A 24378-nucleotide genomic window follows, 5' to 3' on the forward strand; every position below is an offset into this window, starting at 1 on the left:
GTTTGGATAGAGAGAAATTTAGCATAGCTTTACTATAATATGTGAAATTTGTGTTATAGATGTTGTAAAAGCTCAGAGAAAGGAACTAGTATGAGCCTGGGTCAGTGGAGAGGCATGTGATTTTTCATGTCTGTGTCAGACTCTATCATATGGCTGAATCATTGTTTAATCACTCCATTATTATTAGGCCTTTAGAATGGTTGCAATTCTTACTATTTTACAGCAAACTTTGAGTGGATCTGTGTGTGTCTTTGCCTGCATCTTGAATATCCTTGTGATACAGCATTAAAAGTGAAATATCCTTAATACATATTGTAAGGTTATTTTCCAGAACTTTATACTTCCAGCAGTTACAGATGAGAGTAACTGTGTTACCATATTCCTACCAACTTTGAATAGCATCCTTTTAAAATCTTTCTTCCTTTACTGGCCAGGAGCAGTGGTTCACACCTGTCGTCCCAGCACTTTAGGAGGCCAAGGCAGGCAGATCAAGACCAGCCTGGAGTTCAAGACCAGCCTGGCCAACATAGTAAAACCCATCTCTACTAAAAATATAAAAACTGGCTGGGTGTGGTGGTATGCCCATGTAGTCTCAGCTACTTGGGAGGCTGAGGCAGGAGAATTGCTTGAATCTGGGAGACAGAGGTTGCTGTTAGCCGATATTATGCCATTGTACTTCAGCCTAGGTAGCAGAGTGATACTTCATTTCAAAAATAAAAGAAAAATCTTCTCTTTACTGTCTGTTCACCTTGGCCTAGATAACTCCTACTCAACCTTCAAGTCTCAGCTTAAAGGTTATTTCTACTGAGTTTTCCATAATGCCCTGGATGAGCTCAGAGTCTTTGGTTAACCCAGTGGTTCTCTATATTTTAAGACTTTTTTATATCACCCCTTGATTATTCAGAAATGAAATTCATTGATATAACCCCACTAGACACATTATATTTAAAAATATGTAAAGTTATAAGAATAACATTAGGGAAAAATAAAAGTAAAGGAACAGAATAAAATCACATTTATTTCCCTATCTGAAAAGCTGGGCAGACTGTACTTAAAGACAAAATAAAGTAGTCAGTTGTCTGGACCATAAATTGCTATGACTATGACAGTACAAATGCTGGCTACACAGTTATATGGGTTGGTGACTAATTTTTCAGAAATAGTGACCAACTCTTGACAGAGTTCTAGGAGGAAGAAAAGAAAAAGGCTTCTTCAATTTACACACTACTTGTAATCCTGGAAAATTCAGTATGCATTAAAATTACACAAAAATACTTTGTGCTTAATATGTAAAATAGACTGAGAGATTTTACCCCAAACAATGGAACTTTCGCTTATGTGAATATCACACAGGCTCAGGAGAATTCCTGTTGTGTGTGATTCTCACATTTCAGCCTGCCTAGTATTGTTGGTTCCTTGCTACTTATTAAATGCCAGGAATGCCCCACCATTGCTGTGATAATAATTAACACAAAACCCAAAACATACTCTCAGAAATTTCCCAAATGCTCAATTGTGGTCCCTACTGAGAACCATTGCTTAGGTAATAATGAAGCATCCTGCGCTCCCCCTAACCCACACTCATCATGCTTTTCAAAAATGTTCCTGCCTATTGTAAGTTTCTTGTGAGCAGTGACTGTTTCGGTCCTGGCATTTATTCATGCCTTGATAATGTTAATGAAGTGAATGAATTAATATTTCAATGGCTGGATCCTTTAAAATAATTTTACTGAACAGTGGGTATGTATATCCATTGAATAATTCCTGCTCATAGTAACCAGCCTCCAGCGTTTCAGCTCTAAAAATGCCCAGAATAACAACAGCTATCCTTAGTCAACATTTTATATTACTAAACATTTGGCTAAGGAATTCACAGTATTGTTTGATCTGTTTGCTTCAACAACCACATGAGCTTAGACATAGTAACTTGCTCAAGGTTATTAAGTGAGGTGGTTTGTAAGTGACAGAGGTAGGTTTTGAACCCAAGTCTGTAGACTGTGTTCATGGGCAATATACTGTAAGAGCTGGCTATTGATTTAAAACCAGTTGTCTATTATATGAAGGAATTTTTTTTTTCTTTGAATAAAATAGGAATGCTAACAATGTTTTTTGAATTCATGGAGCTATCATATGGTTTAACTTATTTGATCTACTGAGGAAGTTAATTTATAGTTTATAATTTCTTTTTCTTTCTTTCTTTTTTTTTAAGACAAAGTTTCACTCTTGTTGCCCAGGCCCGAGTGCATTGGCGCTGTCTCAGCTCACTGCAACCTCTGCCCCTTGGGTTCAGGCAATTCTCCTGCCTCAGCCCCATGAGTAGTTGGGATTATAGGCATGTGCCACCACAACCAGCTAATTTTGTAGTTTTAGTAGAGATGAGATTTTGCCATGTTGGCCAGAGTGGTCTCAAAGTCCTGACCTCAGGTGATCCACCTTCCTCGGCCTCCCAAAGTGCTAAGATTACAGGCGTGAGCCACCACGCCCAGTCTATAGCTTATAATTTTTAACCTTCCTTTCATGATTATTTTTAAAATATTTGATCTAGTATATAAACTGGCAATGGACTGTGAATTTATTTTTCCAGAACTGTGTTTAGTATTTGCGTGTCTCTATTAGTAGGTGCCATCAGTCTATAGTTTTTATTTCTATAATCTATGATAGGATTTGGTAACAGCGTTCTGACAAAAATTAGTTGGGAATTATTCTGTGTTTTTGAATGGCTTAGAATAAATTATACATAGGAATTATCTCTTCCTTAAAAGTTTAAAAGAACGTACCAAGTAGAAGTACAGCATCTTGTGAGATTTTTTTCCATTTTGGGGGCTGAGGGTGTGATGGGAGTAGTTATTTGATAATGTTTTCAATTTTATTCATGACCTATGCCTTTTCAAATCTTATTTTTCTTCTCCTTCAGATAATTTTAATGTTACACTTTTTCTGAAAATAACCAGTTTAAAACAGTCAAAATTATTAGCATAGTGTTATACATAGATTTCATGTTTAAAAAAATTCTTAGTATTGGTGTCTTTGTCATTTTTAATTTTGTGTATTTGTCCTTATTTTTTGTTTTCTTATTAGACTTGCTAGAGATTTGTCTTTTATGTCTCCACCTGTAACCTTTCTCAAAAACACAATTCTTGAATGTATTTATGAATTCCATATTCTTTTGTATTTCATTTGTTAAGTTTTGCTCTTATTTTTACTGTATTCTTCCTCATTTTAAGGCTTTTTTCTAACTAAAAAAAAATTGTATGTAGAGATGGGCCTCACTATGTTGCCCAAGCTGTCTCCAGTTCCTTGTCTCAGGGGATCCTCCCACTGTGGCCTCCCAAAGTGCTGAGATAATAGGTGTGAACCATTATGCCTGGCATTTTTTTCTAATTTTTAAAATTGACTCCTTAAATTCTTTTACTTTCTCTGTCTTCCGTCTACTTTTCTGTTTTTCCTTTTTTCTTTCAATGACAAAATAGTTTATAACTGTCTTTGATTGCAGATTTGGCTAACACGTGTATTTTCATATGTGGTATTCTAATTTTTTGTTGTTTTCCAAGTAGTCTAAATTGCGAATTTATTTCCTCTCCGACATTATGAAAATTATTAGGAGAACATTGTTTAAATTCTTACGCTTTTGTACTTTATTGGCTTAAGATTTTATCAGTATCTCATGTTATTGCATTGTGCTTAAAAATGACCCACTGTTTTTGAAAATAATAGAAATATGTAACTCGAATAAGATTATCATTCATTTTGAATCTGCCATTTTCTAAATCTCCAGGTAATGCCACCATTGCCAACGTAAGTTTCTTGATTAGAATTATATCTCTATTTTCTTTTTCTCTTTAGGTTCGAGATGGCCGAACCTTACTTGGAAAAGTCTGTGGTAATGGAACCATCTCTCACATTAAATCCATTACAAATAGTGTGTGGCTCAGGTTTAAAATAGATGCTTCTGTTGAAAAAGCTAGTTTCAGAGCTGTTTATCAAGTCGGTAAGGAAACATATTTAATTTTTAAATGTCTAATTTACCTGATTGTAACATTTTAATTCTTTGAAATAATTTAGTCATTTTATGTCCTCAAGTGGTGAGTGGAAAATATTCTCATAGGAATGTTATATTCTGTTGTCTCCTTAGGCAGTATTAGATTTTGCAGTAAAATTGAGGTTAAATTATTAATATCTGGACAAACACTACTATAATTTTTATGCTTACAGCTTGTGGGGGTGAATTAACTGGAGAAGGGGTCATTCGCTCGCCTTTTTTTCCTAATGTGTATCCTGGAGAAAGAACCTGTAGGTGGACCATCCACCAACCCCAAAGCCAAATTGTTCTTCTCAACTTCACTGTCTTTGAAATTGGAAGTTCTGGCCACTGTGAAACAGATTATATTGAGGTAAGTGAAAAAACATCTTTGAATTTGTATTTGGTTGAATACAATAAAAAATATTATGAGTTGTTGTCTTCAAATCTGTTACAGGAAATCAAAGTAGTTTATGTAGACCAATATGTCTTATGAATATATGTGCCGAAATCCTCAACAACATACTGGTTCAGTGAATCTAGTATAAAAAGAGGATTTATATATCATGACTAAGTGGGATTTATCCCAAGAATTCTAGGTTGATATAAAACCCCAGAATCAATTAATATAATACCATGATACCAATAAAATAAAGAACAAAAACTGCATAATCACCTCAATAGATGTGAGATCTGGATTTTGCTAGATTTGACAAAATTCAACATCCTTTCATGATAAAACACTCAACAAACTAGGAATAGAAGGCAACTTCCTTAATCTGATAATGGACATTCATTTAAAAACCCACATCTAACATCATATTTAATTATGAAACACTAAAAATGCTTTGCCCTTATGGTCAATAAAAAGACAAGGACATCTGCTCTCACTACTTCTATTCAGAATTACACTGGAAATTCTAGCTAGAGCAATTAAGTAAGGAGAAGAAATGAAATGCATCCAGAATGAAAGGTAAGGAATTAAATTCTATTCACAGATAACATGACCTTGTATATGGAAAATCATAAGGAATCCACACACATAAAAATTATTAGAACTAATATATTCAATAAATTGTGGGTTATGAGATCAAAATGTAGAAATCTTTCTTTTTCTATATATCAGCAATGAACAATTTGATAATGAAATCAAGAAACAATTCCATTTACAATAGCATTAAAAATAACAAACATCAAGGAATACAGTTTTAACAATAAGTGTAAAACTTTTCCTTTGAGACTATAAAATATGCTTGAAGGAAATTTAAAAAGACCGAGATAAATGGAAGGACATTTATTGTTAAGGTTGCAATACTCCCTAAAGTGATATAAAGATTCAATTCAATCCCCATAAAAATCCCAGCTGGCTCTTTTAAAAAGATGCATAATTTGATTGTAAAGTGCCTATGAATATGCAAGCGAACCAGAATAACCAAAGTATTCTTGAAAAAGTACAAAGTTGAAGGACTCGCATTTCCTGATTTCAAAACTTAGAATAGAGCTGCAATAATCAAGAAAAACTTAGAACAGAGCTACAATAATCAAGACAGTATCTTATTGAAGTAAGGATGTAAATATAGATCTATGGAATACAATTGAAAGGCTAGAAGTGAACACATACTTTTATGGCCAATTGATGTATGAAAATGGTGCCAAAGCATATCAGTGGAGAAAAATCATTTTTTCAACAAATGGTGCTCAGTATCCACATGCAAAGTTATGGTGCTGGACCCCTTCCTTAAAGCATACACAAAAATTAACTAAAATTGGATTATAGACCTAAGTATGGGAGCTAAAACCAGGAAACTCTTAGAAGAAAACACAGGACTAGTCTTTATGCCCTTCAATTTAGACAAAGCCTTCTTAAATATGACACAGAAAGCACAAACAACAAAAGAAAAAAGAAAAATAACTTTCTCAAAATTAAAAACAAATCACTTGATTTTTAAAATGGGCAAAGGAGGCTGAGCACAGTGGCTCACACCTGATCCCAGTACTTTAAGAGGTCAAGGCGGGTGGACTGCTTGAGCTCAGCAGTTTGAGACCAGCCTAGGCAACATAGTGAGACCCTATCTCTACAAAAAAATTAAAAAATATCTGAGTGTGGTGATGCATGCCTGTAGTCTCAACTACTCAGAAGTCTGAGGTGGGAGTATCATTTGAACCTGGGAGGTAGAGGCTGTAGTGAGCTATGATTGTGCCACTGCACCCTAGCCTGGGTAACAGAGTAAGACCCTGTCTCAAAAAAGCAAACAAAACAAAACAAAAAACCAAAGGACACACCCATAGGATGACTATAATAAAAAGAGTCAGATAATGGTTTTGACAAGGATGCGGAGAAATTGGAACCCTTATACCCTCCTAGTGGAGATGTAAAATGGTACAGCCACTTTAATAACAGTTGGCAGTTCCTCAAAAAGTTAAACATAGAGAGTTCATCTGATCCAGCAACTCTATTTTTAGATAGATTCTCAAGGGGAATGAAAATATATGTCCACAGAAAAATTTGTATGTGAATATACCTACAGTCATTTATAATAACATATACAAATAGCAAAATACAATCATTATTTTTAATTTTAAAAGTAGAAACAACTTAGGTGTCCATCAACTGGTAAACAGATAAATAAAATGTGGTTTATCTTTACAGTGGAATATTATATGGCATTAAAAAAGAATCAAGTAATGCTCCATGCTAAAACATGGATGAACTTTGAAAATGTTACACAGTGTGAAAGAAGCTAGTCACAAAAGACCACATAGCCTATAATTCCATTTTGATTGAAATGTCCAAAATAGGAAATCTACAGAGAGAGAAAGTAGATTAGTGGTTGCCTAGGGCTCCAGTTTCAGGGGGATGGGGAATGACTGCTAAAGGATATGAGTTTTTCAGAGGTGACTAAAATGTGCTGAAGTTGATTGTGTTCTCAAATTGATTAGTACTCTATTAAAAACATTTCAGAAATAATTATTCTTGAAGCAGTTTTCAAAATTGGTATACAACATAATTGAACACATTTTCTCTAATTATAGATTGGTAGCAGTTCCATTTTGGGTTCTCCTGAAAATAAAAAGTATTGTGGTGCAGACATACCTTCATATATAACGTCCGTGTACAATATTCTTTACGTCACATTCGTGAAAAGTTCTTCTACTGAAAACCATGGTTTCATGGCTAAGTTCAGTGCTGAGGATTTGGGTAAGAGATTGTCTCTCCTGTTTTTTAGGCTTGTATCAGAATAAGTGAATGACAGAAATAAATTATATAAAAATCATCTATACTGTGAAAAATTTTAAAGTATCCTCAAAGACAAAGAATATGTATTTTCTAATAAACAAATCAAAATTTAATTATTTATTAATAAGAGATAAATGAAGTTATCTTAAGTGGCATGTAAGAAACATTTTTCTTTTTGATCTTTAAAAAGGTTATCAAAGAATTTTAATTTGAAATCCAGGTAACTTGGTTACCTGCTGTGGTAATTATAATTTTCATTTCAACAGCATGTGGAGGAATTCTTACAGAATCAACAGGGACCATTCAAAGTCCTGGCCATCCAAACATTTACCCACATGGTATCAACTGTACTTGGCATGTATTAGTCCAGCCTAACCACCTGATTCATTTAACGTTCAAAACTTTTCATCTGGAGTTTCATTACAATTGCACAAATGACTACTTGGAAGTTTATGACACTAACTCTGAGACATCCCTTGGAAGGTAAGGTTATTTTTGTTTGCTTTTATTTAACACTAAAACTTCACTGATTTCCTGCTTCAGTGAAGGATCTTAAAATCCACCACATTGTATTATGAAAACCAGGTGAGATCCTCATGCGTCTTAATGACCATTTCTATATCACTAGTCTGTAGTTTTGTCCCATAGGCATTAAGTTTTGACATCCGTATATATTCATGAAATCAAAACCAAAATTAAAATAATGCATATATCCATTACCCACAAAACTTTCTTCCTTTCCATCATAATTCCTTGCTTTTGCTCCGCACCCTCACCCACAGAAAACCACGATTCTACTTCCTAATCCTGTAGATTTGTTGCATATTATCTAAATGGAATCATACTATAGGTACTGCTTGTATTTCTGGCTTTCCTCAATTAGCATAATTTTTTGTTGAGCCTCTTGGATCCAAAGATTTATAATTTTATCAAATTGGAAATATTTTTGGCCACTGGTTCTTAAAATACTTTTCTATCTTTCTTCCCTTTTGGGGACTCTTGTTTTCATGTATATTAGGCACTTGAAATTGTTCTACAACTCACTTGATACTCTTTTCTTTGATTTCAAGCCTTTGTTGTCTGTGTGTTTTACTTTGGAAAGTTTCTATTACTATATATTCAAGTTCACTCATCTTCTTCTGCAATGTCTAATTTGCTATTTATTTTACCAAGTGTGTTTTTTGTCTTAGACATTGTAGTTTTCATTTCTAGAAGTTCAATTTGAGTCATTTTATATATAGTCCATGTCTCTACACATGAGTTTTTTTCTCTGGCTTTAAAAATCTGTGAGATGTAGTTGTAGCTATTTTAATGACTTTACTAACTCAAACATTTGGGTTGTTTCCTGCTATGGTTTTATAGATTGATTTTTCCTCTCTTTATGAGTTATACTTTCCCATTTCTTTTCATGTCAGGTGATATTCAATGGGATACCAGACATTTTCAGTTTCAGGTTTTTGGCTGCTGGACATTGTCATATTCCTGTATTCTTGAGCTTTCTTCTGGAATGCATTTAAGTTACTTGGAAACAGGTTGATCCATTCAGTTTTGCCTTTAAGTTCACGTGTTTCCTGTCTCTGAAGGTTTGTTGTTCTATATTGCTTGATATCCAGTGTTTTGAGAGCCACTGTTTTATATTTTTTGTCCAGGATTTTTGTTGTTTCAGGTGCAAGTTTAAATCTAGCCCCTGTTATTACATTTTTGTTGGAAATGGAAATCTCCTGATATTTTAAAATGTCTCTGTCTTGCATTTTATTTTCTTTATTTTTCATTCATGTTTTAAACATGTTTCTTATCCTAATCTTTCATCTTTTTAACTTTTTTCTTTTTCTTTTTTGGGAAGGTACTTAACACATCACCACTGCAAAATACAGAACTTTTGCTGACTGGCATAAAGTATAATGATCTTCCTCAAATTTCGTATACATGGGCATATGTGGAGGAATTTAAAATATTGATTAGTTCACCTACCTTTATTTTGATCAAGATATTAAATATTGTTTTCACACTACAATGGTATTATTCACCAAATTTTCTTTCTTTTTCTCCTTTAGCAATTACCCATTTTCCATACTCAGCATTTCCTTTTTTTTTAGTTTCTATATTTGCATTCTTTATCATTTCTTTTGGTTAATTTTTGCCAAGTGTGTTTTGATTTGAGATTTGTATTTTATTGTCAATTCTTTCTACAGGTATTTCTCTAGATAAAAGCTCATGGCATTATGTCTTTTATTACAACTCTCTTTTTAACTTTAATAGAATAGTCTTTCTGAGCTAAATTGCTTTTGTTCAGCAGAAACATGGCATGGCTGAATCATCACTCCTACCTCTTTATAAGCCAGCTGTTTAAGGACAATAGATTCCTTCTATAGGGATTACGATTTCAGGCAGTGTTCTAAGTGCTTTATATACAGGGTATTAACTCATCACATTCTCAAACAACTCTGTGAAGTAGGTATTGTCATAATTCCTATTTTAGGGATGAGGAAGCCAAGGCACAGGGATTGAGTGATCTATGAATTTAGTTGAGAGAGATGACTCTATGATATATTGTTTCCCTTTGTTGTATATGTTTATTACATTTCCATTAAAATGTTTATTAATATGCTATATGGCAATCTGATGTAGCTTTTACTTTCTATTTTACTAAACTTCTCATATGTGACAACTCACACAGCCAGACACACACATACAACCATTTCAGGGACGTAATCATGAACAGGACAATCTTTGATAAGTTTGTAAATTTTTTTTTTTTGCCTCAAATATATCTGTGTTTTAAGGTTGATGAGAGGTAGAGAACAAAACCTATTATGATATTTACGTGTCTTAATTTTTGGTACATCATTTTCAATATGCCAAAAGTTTTAAAATACACGTCTGTCCTTTCTTGGTTTGGAATAGATACTGTGGAAGATCGATTCCGCCTTCTCTCACAAGCAGTGGTAGCTCATTGATGCTGGTGTTTGTGACTGACTCCGACCTCGCTTATGAAGGCTTCTTAATAAACTATAAAGCAATCAGTGCAGCAACAGGTAACAAAACAGCATTGCATACTCGGTTTTATTTACTCCATTGCAAAACAGTTCTAATAGCTAAAACACAATGAGAATACATCATTCCCAAACCTGTGCCACACGATGACAGCTATATTTAGAATAAACGGTAGTGACTTAAATACCTTCCTTATTAAAAGTAGTGACTAGATGAGAATATTGTATCAATACTAAATCTTCTAATTTTGATAATTTTACTGTGGTTTTATTAAAAGAATGTTTTTTCTTCTCTTAACAACAATATACTGAAGTTTTTAGAGGGTAAAGAAATGTAATGTCTCCAGAGTACTCTGAATTGGTTGAGATAATAAGAGAGAGTGTTTGTCTGTGCATGTGTGTGTGTGTGTGAGGGAGAGTGTGTGTCTATGCATGTGTGTGTGTGTGAGAGAGAGAGAGAGAGAGAGAGAGAGAGAGAGAATGATAAAGTAATGGGAGCAAAATACAAATACATAATAAATCTGGGTAAAAAGAATTCGGGAGCTTATTCTTGCATCTTAAAATTTTATCAGAATGAAAAGTTACCAAAGAAACTGAATACTTATGTTAAGAAATTGGGAAAAGAACAACAACAGATAAAAATTAGGCACTACTGCATGAAATTTCAGGGCAAGGAATGGAAGATTTCTTGGCAAAATATACATTTCTCAATTTGACTTAATGAAGTTAATCTTTTCAGCATTGATTCCTTTCATCATACTTTTCCTATGACTTAATCTCTCATTATTGCCATGTTCTTTGCAAATAAAGCGTAGGAAACAAATACTTTTGGTAGGCAAGATCTTTGAGGTAACATGTGAACCAGAGATACTCCCAGCCCCAAGAGCCTGTGCATGGGATTGATGAAGGAGTCATATTTCATTAGGCTCATGTTTCACCTAGGATATATTCTTTTTTAGAGGCTCTGAGCTTTCCTTTTACATCATTGTATTAATGGGCCCAAATTACAGCCAGCGTAGACCCATAGTAGGCTTGTGGTGACCGTGCTTCCAAGCAGTTCTCAGCCTTAGGATGACCCCATCAACATAGTACAATTCACTGAGCTCCCTCCAGAAATAACTGGTAGCTTTTTCTATGTTGGAACATGCACCCTTTGACACACTCTTGCATCCCGAGACCCCCAGATGCTCATCTTTTAAAGTCCCCACTCTCTAAAATAAATAAAAGTTTGAACATCTCCCACTGAGAATCCTTACCCAATTTCTCAATTATTTCTCCTTCAGAGGGGCTGGCTACTACTCTTCATTTCAGTCAAAACTCTGCAGCAGTTCTATGTTTGAAACCATGGCTTTAGATTTCTCCAGAATCCTGGGTGTGAGAGAATCATATACTTTTCTCCCAGGAGAAAAAAGATCAGCTTCTTGTGATTACTCGGACTTCCTTCCTTGCCACTTTGTTTCTGCCTTTATCCAGATGTGCCTGGGAAAATAGAAAAAAAAGAGCGAACAAGTACAATGTTAGCAGTTTAAAATTCTTCTTTTTTTTTTTTTTTTTTTTTGAGACGGAGTTTCGCTCTTGTTACCCAGGCTGGAGTGAGTAGGTTAAAACTCTTACGAAGTTCTTAGTAACTACAAGACCAGGCTTTAATTTAACATACTAGATTTTGCTCATTCAAACTACAAAATATTTGAATCCTGAATGTAATTGACTAATTAATGTTATCAATTTAAAGTAAAATTTTACATTCTATTAACATCTGTTGCATATACATTAATATATTATCCTGCTAAGAGGGAACTTTAAAAGTATAAACAGGAACAGAGAAAAGTACCTGATTCATTTCCAACTTTAATATTAGAGGAAAACCCATTTAACCTCTAGTCCAGTGTTTTTCAAACTGTAATTCATGACTCACTAGTGAGTCATGAAATTCATTTATTCGGTTGCTACTTGTGATTATTAAAAGAATGGAGTAGAATAGAAAGGAATAGGAGAGAAAGTATCAGAGTTTATCATAGAAAGTTAGGTGTCACTTCATGAGACCTGTTTGCAGTATCTCTGTGCCCCTGTGTGGTTGATGTAAATGTATTTTTAGGGTATGTCAAGAAAGTTTGAAGGACAAATCTATTCCAGTTACCTTAATTTTTAAATGAGGGAGGTAGAAGTCTAGGATATTGAATTTATCCTCCCAAGAATACATAGCTAATTGGTTTGAAAGTCAAACTAAACAACTGAGTCCTGACATAGAATCTATTTCTTTTGCCATGTCCAGATTAGCTCTTAGAAATGCCCTAAATAAACTGCATATCGTGTGGTTAGTAACATTTAATTCAGGGCTATAATCAAACTGTGGTGGATTTTTCGTATTTCCTGCAAAGAGAAAACCTTCACAGTTGTCCAGGGAAATGGCCAAGAATGGTCACAACATCAACACAGGATTAGAGATGAGCCCTACTTGGCTTTCTTGGCCTTCCACATTCTCAAGGCAGGGTTCCCACCTACTCGTCAGTGGGTGGTTAGTGCTGTTTTTTATCAGTCATCCTGGAATGAGCTCAGAAGAGGCATTTAGGAGTGCAAAGTTAGGAAGCGATGAAAAAAACGCCCAAAGAGGGCTTCTTTACAATAAATGGGTAGAGAGAATTCTGTTTCTATTTTAAAACTTCAGTTTGGGAGGATAGTGTTGTCAAACTTGAGTGTTCATGAGAAATTTGAGATGGGGATTTTCTTGTTATAAATTCAGGCATCTGGGCCCCACCCAGAAATTTTGATTAAAATAGGTCTAGGGGGCTTGTTTGCCAAGCAGTTCACGGGGTTTTAATGAAACTGTAGTTTATCAAGGACTCTGAAAGCCAGGTCTTAGCATGTGAATTGCTGTAGGATTACAAGGGAGTTGTGAGTGTGGATTGGACTGTAACTGCTCATGATGGAAAGTACTATTCATGATACAGGGAAAGTGGATGCTGTAGGGAGGTCACAAGTCTTGGTCCTAGTCCCAGGCTTGATACTAATGTGGAATACTTTTTTTTTCATTGTTGTTTGTTTGTTTGTTTGTTTGTTTTGAGATGGAGTTTCACTCTTGCTGTCCAGGCTGGAGTGCATTGGTGAAATCTGGGCTCACTGCAACCTCCGCCTCCTAGGTTCAAGTGATTCTCCTGCCTCCGCCTCCCAAGTAGCTAGGATTCCAGGCATGCACCACTATGCCCTGCTAATTTTGTATTTTTAGTAGAGACAGGGATCACCATGTTTGTCAGGCTGGTCCTGAACTCCTGATCTCAGGTGATTCCCCCCACCTCAGCCTCCCAAAGTGCTGGGATTACAGACATGAGCCACTGCAGCCGGCCATAATTTGGAATACTTTGGACAAGTCACAAGTGTCTCTGATTCTTTCTATCCACCTTAAATTCTGTATTCTCTGCTATGAGAGATTCAGATATTTTTCCTCTGGAAAAGGTTTTGTAGTAAGTTGATTTGACTTTTAAAGATTTACTTTCAGCCAGGTGTGGTGGCTCATGCCTGTAATCCCAGCAGTTTGGGAGGCTGAGGTAGCTGGATTACCTGAGGTCAGGAGTTCGAGACCAGCCTGACTAACATGGTGAACTCCCATTTATTCTAAAAACACACACAAAAAAATTAGCCAGGCATGGTGGCACATACCTGTAATCCCAGCTATTTGGGAGGCTGAGGCAGGAGAATCACTTGAACCCGGGAGGCAGAGGTTGCAGTGAGCCAAGATCATGCCATTGCGCTCCAGCTTGGACGACAAGAGCGAAACTCTATCTCAAAAATAAAAAATGATTTACTTTCTTACTGGCTACTGTTTTCTCGTAATTTTGTATATACAGGTGTCCCAGCACTTCCTGGCTCAGTTCATTTATCTTGTTTGTTATATTTCTTACTCCTTAGAATAAAAATGTAACAAAATGCTTAATCATGGTGTTCCTAGTTCCCTACTTGTCTTCGCCTTTAAATTGACATTTCCTGAGTAGAAAAACCAGGGATTGTTAAAGAGAATAGGATTTGGAAAGAGAGGACTTGGGTTCAAATTTCATCTTGGCCACACTTGAACTAAATGTCTTTTATAACTTAATCTCCAGGAACTTGAGATCTCTCATCTAGCTCTCTAAAACATGGGGGGATAATGCCTGGCTGCCTTGCATAATTGAGGAAGACAAAATGAGACATTCAATGTGAAAATGACATTTTAGCTGTAAAGGACCATGACTTTGCCAGATATAAAATATGATTCTCAATGTCCAAGCACAATTTTCCAATGGCTACTTTGCTTATTTTTGTATTAATCGGCATTGGTCAGCTGAGAGGGAAAAGAAAAAGCAAGGACCATGACCGCCTAGCAGAAAACTGTAGCAAAATGTTGAGTTTGATTGAGAAGGCTTCTTCTTTCTTAAGGGAGAAACTGAACCTGTAATTATGTCTTCCCTTGGTTCTTCACTTTCAAGGATGCTAAACCAAACATGTCTGTGGAAGCAGATGATGCTCCTGGGTTGGCTGTTTATTTAGCACATTCTTAGAATATCTGAGGTCATATGGATTCATTCAGAAACCAAACATTTCATAAGTGATTTCAGAAAGCATAGCCTAAAGATTAAGCCTCAATGTAACTGGATAATCACATAAATTATCCCGTATTCCAAAGCAGAGAGGAGCTGGAGCAGTTCCCCATAATCTAGGATCTCTATATGAGATGCATTTCTCTCCACAAGATCAGTTTATCCTATTTCTATGGTTTAAATTTTATGGGAGTGATATCATCGTTGCTTTGTGGTTTGGAGGGTTATACATGTTTCTCATTTTCCCCTTTGATAATGAGTGAGTTCTGTGTTACAAAAACTTACTTGAAAATGTTTAGTGAAGGCAGAGATATATTGTGAGTTTTAGAAAAATCTCATTTTGTGATTTTTGTAATGGTCCATAGAGAGCATTTATATGTTTTCTCTTTTCTTTCTTTGCTTTTTTTTTTTTGAGGTTAGTCAGAAAGAAAAATATGTGAGTTCTGCCAACAGTTGTCTTTGATCTTCAGAGATATGCTTTTCCATTGGTAGTTCAGTTGAATTTAGGGGATAGAAGAAATGTACTTTTATTTTTCATTTCTTTGTAAATGTTCCTAGAACATAACAAAAGGCTAACTGATATTGGATGTGAATTTTCCTTTGGCAATATAAAATAAAATAAAAGGCATAGATACATTTTATCTTTGCATTTTGTATTGATGTGATAATAAGCATCATGTCAATACATGAATATCCTTATATGGAAACACATTCTAATTTAATCATTTGTGCTTTGTTGAAAATCACAAGAGGAAACCAAAACTTAGCAGTGATATTTTTCAGTATTAGTATTATTTTAGAAGGAGCCATTTATATTGTCAAGGGAAGAAACATAAACATCTATGGAATTCAGTGATAGTTAAGAAGAGTTTTTAATCTTTCAAGAAATAGATACATTAAGTTCAGAGAACAATAAGTTTTCTCTCTATAAAATTTGAATCTCATAAAACTACCATCAGATTTTAAGATTAAATATTCTATTATTTAATATGTACAGAAGGGGTCCCTTCAAATATGATATTTTATTTCTCTATTTCAGTTTTATGTATTATTTATTAGATATCTGAATTATTTATTGGATTTTTTATAGAGAGCACAACCTGCCTGTGCACAGATCTTTGAAGCTTTTAACATAATATGGATTTTCTTTCCTGTAATTTCAGTAAATTTATCTATAATTTTCAGAATTGTGTACACCCATTTAGCCACCTCTCCATTCAAGCTGTAGAATACTTCTGTCACTCCAGAAGGTTCCTTTGTTTAGTTTCCTCAACTTCCTCTATGTCAGCAACCGCAGACCTGGTTTCTACCAATACAGAATATTTTAACTGTGCAAAAGGCAGCTATGAACAGGAATGCATAGTATGTACTCTTTTCTTTCTGACATCTTTCATTTAGCATAATGTGTCCGGAATTTTTTTCATGTTGCTGTATTTATCTGTTCTTTTCTTTCTATTGCTGACTAGCCTTCCATTGCATGAATATATCATAATCTGATTATCTGTTCACCAATTGTTAGATAGTTGGGCTTTTCCCAGTTTTTAGCTGTTTCCAAGAAAGCTACCATGAACATTGACATGCAAGTTTTTTGTGGACTTATTCATTCTTTTGAGTAAATACCTAGGAGTAGAATTTCTGGGACTCATATGGTAAAGATATGTTTAACTTTATAAGAAAGTGCCAAACTTTTTTTTCAAAGTGGTTATACCGTTTACATAATGACAATTCTGAAACAGGAGTTGGGGCTTAACACCAGACCAGATGGAAGACTGGCTATAACAGGGCAGAAACAGAAGCACCTCTCCATAAGACATGCCCAACAGCACCATGACAGTTTGCCTTTGCCATGATAACACCCAGAAGTTACCATCCTTTTTCTAGAAATTTCTGAATAACTCATCCCTTAATTTGCATGTGGCTATAAATATGACAGCAAAACTTCCCCAAGATCCTACTCTCAACACATTGCCTATGGGGTAGCCCTGCTCTGCAGGAGCTGTCATGGAACTGGAACACAGCTACCTCAATGAAGCTGATTTTTTCTACCACCAGCTCACCCTTGAATTCTTTCCTGGGCAAAGCTCAAAACCTTCCTAGGTAGAGTCCCACTATGGTGGCTCACTGGCCTTGCAACGATTTTTTCCCACATCTTTCCCAATCCTTAATATTGGCAATCTTTTCATGTTTAGCTTCTGGTAGTTGCGTAGTAGTAGGTTTTATTTTGCATTTCCCTGATTACTAATAGTGCTGAGTCCTTTTCACATGCTTTTTGACAATTCATGTATTTTCTTTTGTGAGGTGTTCATTAAAACCACAGTTCTCATTTTCGTTTGTTTCTTATTAATAAGTCATATGTTATATATTCTGCATACAAACCATGTCCTTTGTCAGCTAAATGTATTGCAAGTATTTTCTCCCAGGCTAAACTTTTCTTTTCCTTATGGTATCTTTAGAAGAACGGAAGTTCGTTATGTCTTTTTATCCCTTTTATGGTTAGTGCATTTTGTGTCTTGTCTAAGAAATATTTGACTATCAAAGTTGTCAAGATCTCCCCCTTGCATCCTTCTAGAAGTTGTATAGTTTGAGATTTTATATTTATTCTATGATCCATTTTGAATTAGTTTTTCTATATGGTGTGAGTCTGTATCCAAGTTTGTTTAGTAAATGGTATTTCATTGTTGAAAACATTCTCCTTCACCCACACCCCTACTGAATTGCCTTTGCATTTTTGTTGAAAATCACCTGCCTGTGTTCATGTGTGGGTCTGCTTCTGGAATCTCTTTTTCATCAGATTGATGTACATATTTGCCCTTATAATAATAGGACATATTACTTAATATTACATAATTTTATATTGTATATTAAAATCTGAAAGTGTAAAACCTTTAGATTTATACTTCTTTTTCAAAATTGTTTGGGCTAGCCTAGATTTTTTGTATTTCTATATTCATTTTAGAATCAGCTTTTCAATTATGTAAAACACTTGAGAATTTGATTGAGATTGTGTTGAAATTACAGACCAATTTGGGGATAAAGGTCATCTTAAATTCAGTCTTCCAGTCACAAACGTGTTTTACCTCTCCGTTTATTCAGATCTTCCTTCATATCCTTCAGCAATAAAGTTTGCAGTATACAGTTTGTGCATATTATTATTAAACTTGTTATCAACTGTTTCATGTTTTTATTCTGGTATAAAATTATATGCCATATTATAAAGTAGTATATGCTATTTTAAAATTTTACTTTCTAGTTGTTTGGCTGATGTATGCAACATAAATTGATTTTTGTATATATGTCTTGTATTCTGCAATCTTGTTAAACTCAGTTATTAGTTTGAATAACTTAAATAAATTCTTTAGTATATACTACATAGATGACACTAACTGTGAATAAGTTAAATAAGTTTTATTTTTTCCCTTCTCTCTCTCTCTCTCTCTCATTTCTCTGTGTATGTGTATTACTGTGATGGCTAGAATTTTCTGTGCAGTCTTGAACAGAAAGGGTGAGGTTGGCATATTGACCTTTTTCTTAATCTTGACATGAAAACATTTAGTCCTTTACCACTTAAGTGTGATGTTAGCTTTGGATTTTTCATAGGTGCCATTTATCAGTTTGTGGAGTTCCCTTCTGTGCATACTTGCTTAGTTTTTATTCTGAATGGGTGTCGAACTTTTCCAAATGATTTTTTTGCATCTTTTGATATCTCTCAATTCTTTTCTTTTTTATCCCGTTTAGGTGGTAAATTATATTAATTTAGTTTTTTACTGTCAAACAAATTTTGAATAATACATCAGAACCCCACCTGGTTCTGATGTATTATAATTTTATGTATATTCAAAATTGCTATGCTAAAAGTTTATTATGGATTTTTGCATCAATGTTTGTGAGACACACTGAACTGTGATTTTTAAAACTTCTTTGTCTGGTTTGGTATAGGAGTAATATTGGTCTTATAAATTAGGAAATATCTTCTCTATTTTCTGAGTTTGTGGAATATAAACAACTTCTTAATTGTTTGATCCAGTTTCACCAGTGAAATTATTTGAGCCTGTAGTTTTCTTTGGAGGTAGGTATTATTTCAAACTTAATTTCTTCAATTAATAGAGACAATTGAAGCTTTCTATTTCCTTTTGAGTCAATTATGGGCATTTTGAAAGAATTCATCTATTTTGTGTATGTTGTCAAATTTATTTGCACAGTTTTTCATAATGATGTCTTTCTATTATTTTGATGTCTGAAGATTCCATAGTGACATCCCATCTTCATTTCTATAAATGGTAATTTGTGTTTTTTTCTCTTTTTTCTTTGATCAGTTTTGGTAGAATTCTATCAATTTTAATAATTTTCTCAAATAGCCAATTTTTGACATTGTTTATTTTCTCTACTGCTATTGCATTTTCCATTTAATTGATTTCTGTTCTTATACTATTTATTGTCTTTTAATTATTGCCTTAGTTTGATTTTTTTCTATTTCTTTAGATAAAAATTAGCTACAGATAGATATAGATATAGCCTTTAAGCACTATTTCACTTCACCTCCAAAATTTTAATATGTTTTATTTTCATTAACTTTCAGTTCAAAATATTTTTCAATTATCTTGTGATTTCTTCTTTCTTCTGCGGATTACTTGCAAATGTATTATTTAATTTTCAAATATGTGCAGGTTTTCAAGATGTCTTATTAATTTATAATTTGAGTTTTATTGTGGTTACATAACATACTAAGTTTTCAATTGTTTAAAATTTATGGAGAATTGTGGTATAGCCCCGCATGTGGTCTATGCTGCGAAACATTTCATGTACATTTGAAAAACTGTGTTGTTTGCAGTTACTAAGTGTAGTGCTCTCTGCCAATTAGCTTAAGTCAGTTGATAGTGTTGGTCAGATTTTCTATATCCTTGTTTACTTTTTTCTGTTTTGTTTTCAAGACAGATAGAAAGGTGTTAAAATCTTCAACTCTAATCATGGTTTTATTTTTTTCTTTAATTTTTGCCTTTTCATTTTCCTTCATGTATTTTGAAACTATTATTTCGTGCATGCACATTGAGGATTATTATGTTTTACTGATAAATCATCCCCTTTGTCATTATGAAATGTCTTTCTATAAATCTAATAATACTCTCCTTCTTGAAGTCACTTTTGTTTGATATTATTTTCATGATATCAGCTTTCTTATATTTGCTGTTCATATGGTATATCTTTTTTCATTCTTTTACTTATAGCATAATTTTATCATTATATATAATGGTGTCATTATATATAATGTGCATGTATAGTAAAAAGCATATAATTGGGTCCTGCTTTTTCTGTGTTTTAGCTGAAGTATTTAGACTATTTACAACTAATGTAATTATTGATATGGTTGAATTTCACATACCATTATGGTAGTTGTGTTCTGCTTGTCTCTTTTTATGTTGCCATTATTCTGTCTTCACTTTGGTTTACAGAATATTTTTAGTATTTTATTCTATTTCCTTCGTTGTCTTTTTAATGATACTTTTTTTTTTGTATTTTTGCTCTAGAGCTAAAAATATACTCCTTAACTTATATGCAAATTTTCTTAGAGTTAATAATCAGCTGCTTTACATTTCATACCTTCTAATTCATACCTCATTCTTCATATTACACACATTCCCCTTTATACTTCACAAATGTAATAATCTCATATTAGTGTAATTCCATCTACCTGTCCTTCTGTGTGCTGTTTGAGTTCTATCTTTTACTTCTCTCTATGTTATAAATTCACCTTAATATTATTTTTGCTTTTAATCACTAATTCTCTTTTAAGGAGGTAATGAAAAGAAAGCCTAGCATTTATATTTATACAATTATTTATCATTTCCAGGGTTCTTCATTCCTTCTTGGAGATATTTTCTGCTTGTATCATTTTCCTCTGGCCTGATGGATGTTATTATTTCATACAGCACAAGTCTTCTAATGACAAATGATCTCAGCTTCTGTTTATCTAAAAATGTTACACTCTCATTTTTTAAAAAAGTAGTTTTGCTGGATATTTAAATCTTTTTTTCTCCATCTCAACATTTTAAAAATGTATTCCATTTTCTTCTTGCCTCCATTGTTTCTGATTAGAAGCCAGCTGTCATCCATATCATAATGTCCCTGTATGTGATGTGTTTATTTTTACCCCTCTGGCTCCTGTGTTTCCCTTGTTACTCTTTTCTAAAAGATTCACTTTGATGTGTCCAAGTGTAGTTTTCTTTTGTTTCTCCTGTTTAGTATTGACTGAACTCCTATATCTTACTAGATATTTTTCATAAAATTTAAGAGAATTTTCGCCATTATATCCTTCTCTTTTTTGACCCACTTTTATTCGCTTCTCCTTCTTGTTCTCTAATTGTATGTGTGTTAACCTATTTGTTGTTTTTCCTCGGTTTTTGAATATCTGTTCATTTTCCTGCAGTTCTTTTCTCTTTGTTCTTTGGATTAAATTAGGTCTATTCATACATATTAAAGTTTACTGACCTTTTATTTCTTCTACCTACAGTTTACTATTAAACTCATCATGAAGTTTTAATTTCAATTAGCGTAATTATAAGTTATATAATTTCCATGATTCCTTTTAATAATTTCCTCCCTTTTTTGGCCAAAATTTCTTATCTGCTTACTTTTTAAGGCTTTTTCTTTAGTCTTTGAATATATTTTTAATAGCTGCTTTAAAGTCTTTGTCTTTTAAATCTAACACCTGGATCATCTTTGAATCACAAGATCACTTTTTTTCTTGACTATGACCACATTTTTCTTGACTATTGATCACTTTTTTTTCTTGTCTTGATTCATATTTTCTCATTTTTAAAAACGTGTGGTAATTTTGGGTTTTATAGTAGACATGATAGGTTGGGACATGATATGATATGGGTGTACCATATCATGTGGGTAAATTATGTGTCATAGACACTCTGTATTCTCTGATCTTTTTCTGAAGCTAGTTTGATATGTAGCTGATTACTTTGTATCTATGAAGTTTGTATTTTTAGTTGCTAAAGAATATTTGTGAAAGTACCTGGTTCCTGATTCCCTCTAACTTGGTAGGTCTCAACCTCTAACTTCTATGATTCTTGCAGGTCTTGTTAAGACTTATCCTTTGGTAGGGAAGTTCTAGAGAGGCCTACTCTTGTCCAGGGTCTTCACTTGTAAGATATGGCCTTTTAGGTGTCTCACTTGGATGCCTGAGGTGTTAAGGAGATATGCCTATTTGGGGATGGGAGAGAACTCTAAAGTCTCTCAGATTTGCCTTGACCTTTATGATCTTGTTTTGCTTCCAACCTAGTAGCAGCTCCTGTCTGGCATGGTTTTTGAAGTCTCGCCTTATGTATTTTCAGCTCACGCTTAGCTAAGAATCCATGAGGAGTCCTACTCAGATTCCTTACTTTCCTCTATATATACTTCTTCCTCTCTGGAGAATTTCTTTATGGTTCCAGCTGCGTTGGCAACCCTAATCTTTGCATCATCAGCTCAGTAGGACTGTCATTCACTACCTGGGCTTCAGCTTTCTTCTGTGGTCAGGAAATTCTGCCCAGGTAGAAAGCCAAAGAAATAAAGAGTCATACATCATGCATTTCCTTTCTGTCAGGAATCCCAATCTTGCACTGCAGATTGTCTAATATTTTGTTCAGTTGTAACAGTTCTTAAGGAGGGGAGCTGGTTTAGTACAGTTGCTTCTTATAGCTGGAAGCAGTAAAATTTAAAGAACTTCTGCCAACCAGGATAGAGTATATTGAAGGAGAGAGAGGAAAAATGAAAATAGAGGGAGTCGTAGGATTGGGTAGAGGGGTAGCTTGAAAGAGAAGAGCTGAATGGAGTAGGGAGCATGGGAGGAACTTACATGCATGTAGCAAGTCCCCTTCCTTTTCAACACATTATGTAATATAATTTTAACAGCTACTTACTGGGACCTCATCTGGGCCAGGTACTATAGTGATAGTAAACAGTGGTTAATAAGATCTTGTTCACATCCCAAGGTTTAGTAAGGTAAATATACTCACATAAAAACAATTACAAAATATGCTTTGGGCTCAAATTGCTATTTGCATAAAATTTTATTATGCGAGTTAAATTAATTCTGCTTTGTTGGGAAAGATTTCAGCTTAAATGATGGATAAGAGCGTATATGTTAAATCGTGTATTAGCAGGGGTTTTTGGGGGTGTTGTTAGGTAAAGGGTAAAGCATTTCAGACAAAGTGAATGGTGTAAAGAACCTTTGAACACATCAGGAACTGTAATTTACTTTTGTGCCAGCAACAGAAAAGGAACTTGGTGAGCAAATCAAAATTTCAGTAAAGATTAACAGACTCCCACCAATTGTGCGAGAATAATCACTTGCATATAAGCAAGGTAAAGGAACACTACTCATTATTGCCCCAAATGTCGTTAATTCATTCCACCACCTGAGAACCCCATTATACTTAACATTCTCCCACAGACAAGTTGCATTAGAGATATGCGAGCCAACTGTATTTCCCCTCTGGGAGTATAGAGAGTAAGCAAGGAGCATTATCTCTTTAAGAACAAGTGACATGAACAGATAATTTGCTCTAAATATTTGATTTACTGGCTAAAGCTCTCTCTGTGTGGGTCAATGAGTCTGTCTATTCTGTCAACTCAGGGATACTGGGTCATTGCTTTCATTTGATGTCCATTTTTTTAGCTTGGTAATTTTCATTACCAGTTTGAAATATTAATAGACCACTGCTATACTCCTCCCTGCTCTCTGTATCCTTCTTTTCTACCTTTCCTGTTGTCGCCCTTCTGTCTCTCTTACTCCCTTCCTCTCTGCCTGCCTGCCTTCCTTTCCACTTGTGGAAATATTTTGGCAGATTACAGAAAAGCATACTTTTCTATACTTCTGGAGTTAAATGTAATCTTTGGTGTTAAATGTCATTGTGAATTCCTTCAATAAAGTAAAGCCTTGATGGCTTGCTGTTTAAAATACAGTAAAACCAAGTATCTGGTGAATGCTCATTACTTTGAGAGCTATACACAGATGTTCTATGCATCTTTATGTTTTCAATACCAGTGATTCTTCTTTTCTGAGTATGATTATATAGCAGCAACTAGGGAAACAGCATACATAAACATCCTCATTTTGTTTTAACTTACAATAAAACACAATAGTTTATTGTATCTGAAACCTTTTGGTAGGAGACCTCTTTCTGCTCCTGTGCCCTAGATTTAAGTATGGCTGGATGCAGTTGGAAATACATTTAAAAATGCATTTATTTGCTGGACATGGTGGTGCATGCTTGTAGTCTCAGTCACTTGGGAGGCTGAGACAGGAGAATCACTTGAACCTAGGAGGCAGAGGTGGCAGTGAGCCAAGATTCAGCCACTGCACTGCAGCCTTGGTGACAGAGCAAGACTCTGTCTCAAAAACAAAAACCAAAACCAAAGCACTCAAACCAGATTTTCTTTGTAAAATGTCTCAGATTTGAAGGGCATAGGAGATTGAGTGGGTGGCTAGCAAGTATAAAGTCGTCTGAATAGGTAAAGTTAAAACTATTAAACTAGAAGAGTTTTTAAAGAAGATATTTATTTAGGACTTAA

The 24378-nt window shown here is 34.3% G+C and overlaps 1 protein-coding gene across 2 annotated transcripts in view; it reads left to right on the plus strand.

Moving 5' to 3' along the window:
* CUBN (cubilin) overlaps window positions 1-24378 on the plus strand; it is a 290819-nt gene that overhangs the window by 54077 nt on the left and 212364 nt on the right. For both annotated transcript variants that reach the window (XM_021675689.2, XM_021675690.2), the window contains 5 exons: window positions 3844-3988; window positions 4213-4391; window positions 7052-7217; window positions 7523-7739; window positions 10161-10291. In XM_021675689.2, the coding sequence (XP_021531364.2) occupies window positions 3844-3988; window positions 4213-4391; window positions 7052-7217; window positions 7523-7739; window positions 10161-10291 (838 nt within the window). The remainder of the gene's footprint in view (window positions 1-3843; window positions 3989-4212; window positions 4392-7051; window positions 7218-7522; window positions 7740-10160; window positions 10292-24378) is intronic.

The sequence above is a fragment of the Aotus nancymaae genome, unplaced genomic scaffold, assembly GCF_030222135.1.
Source record: "Aotus nancymaae isolate 86718 unplaced genomic scaffold, 86718_ANA_hifiasm-v0.15.2.pri h1tg000077l, whole genome shotgun sequence".
NCBI lineage: Eukaryota > Metazoa > Chordata > Mammalia > Primates > Aotidae > Aotus > Aotus nancymaae.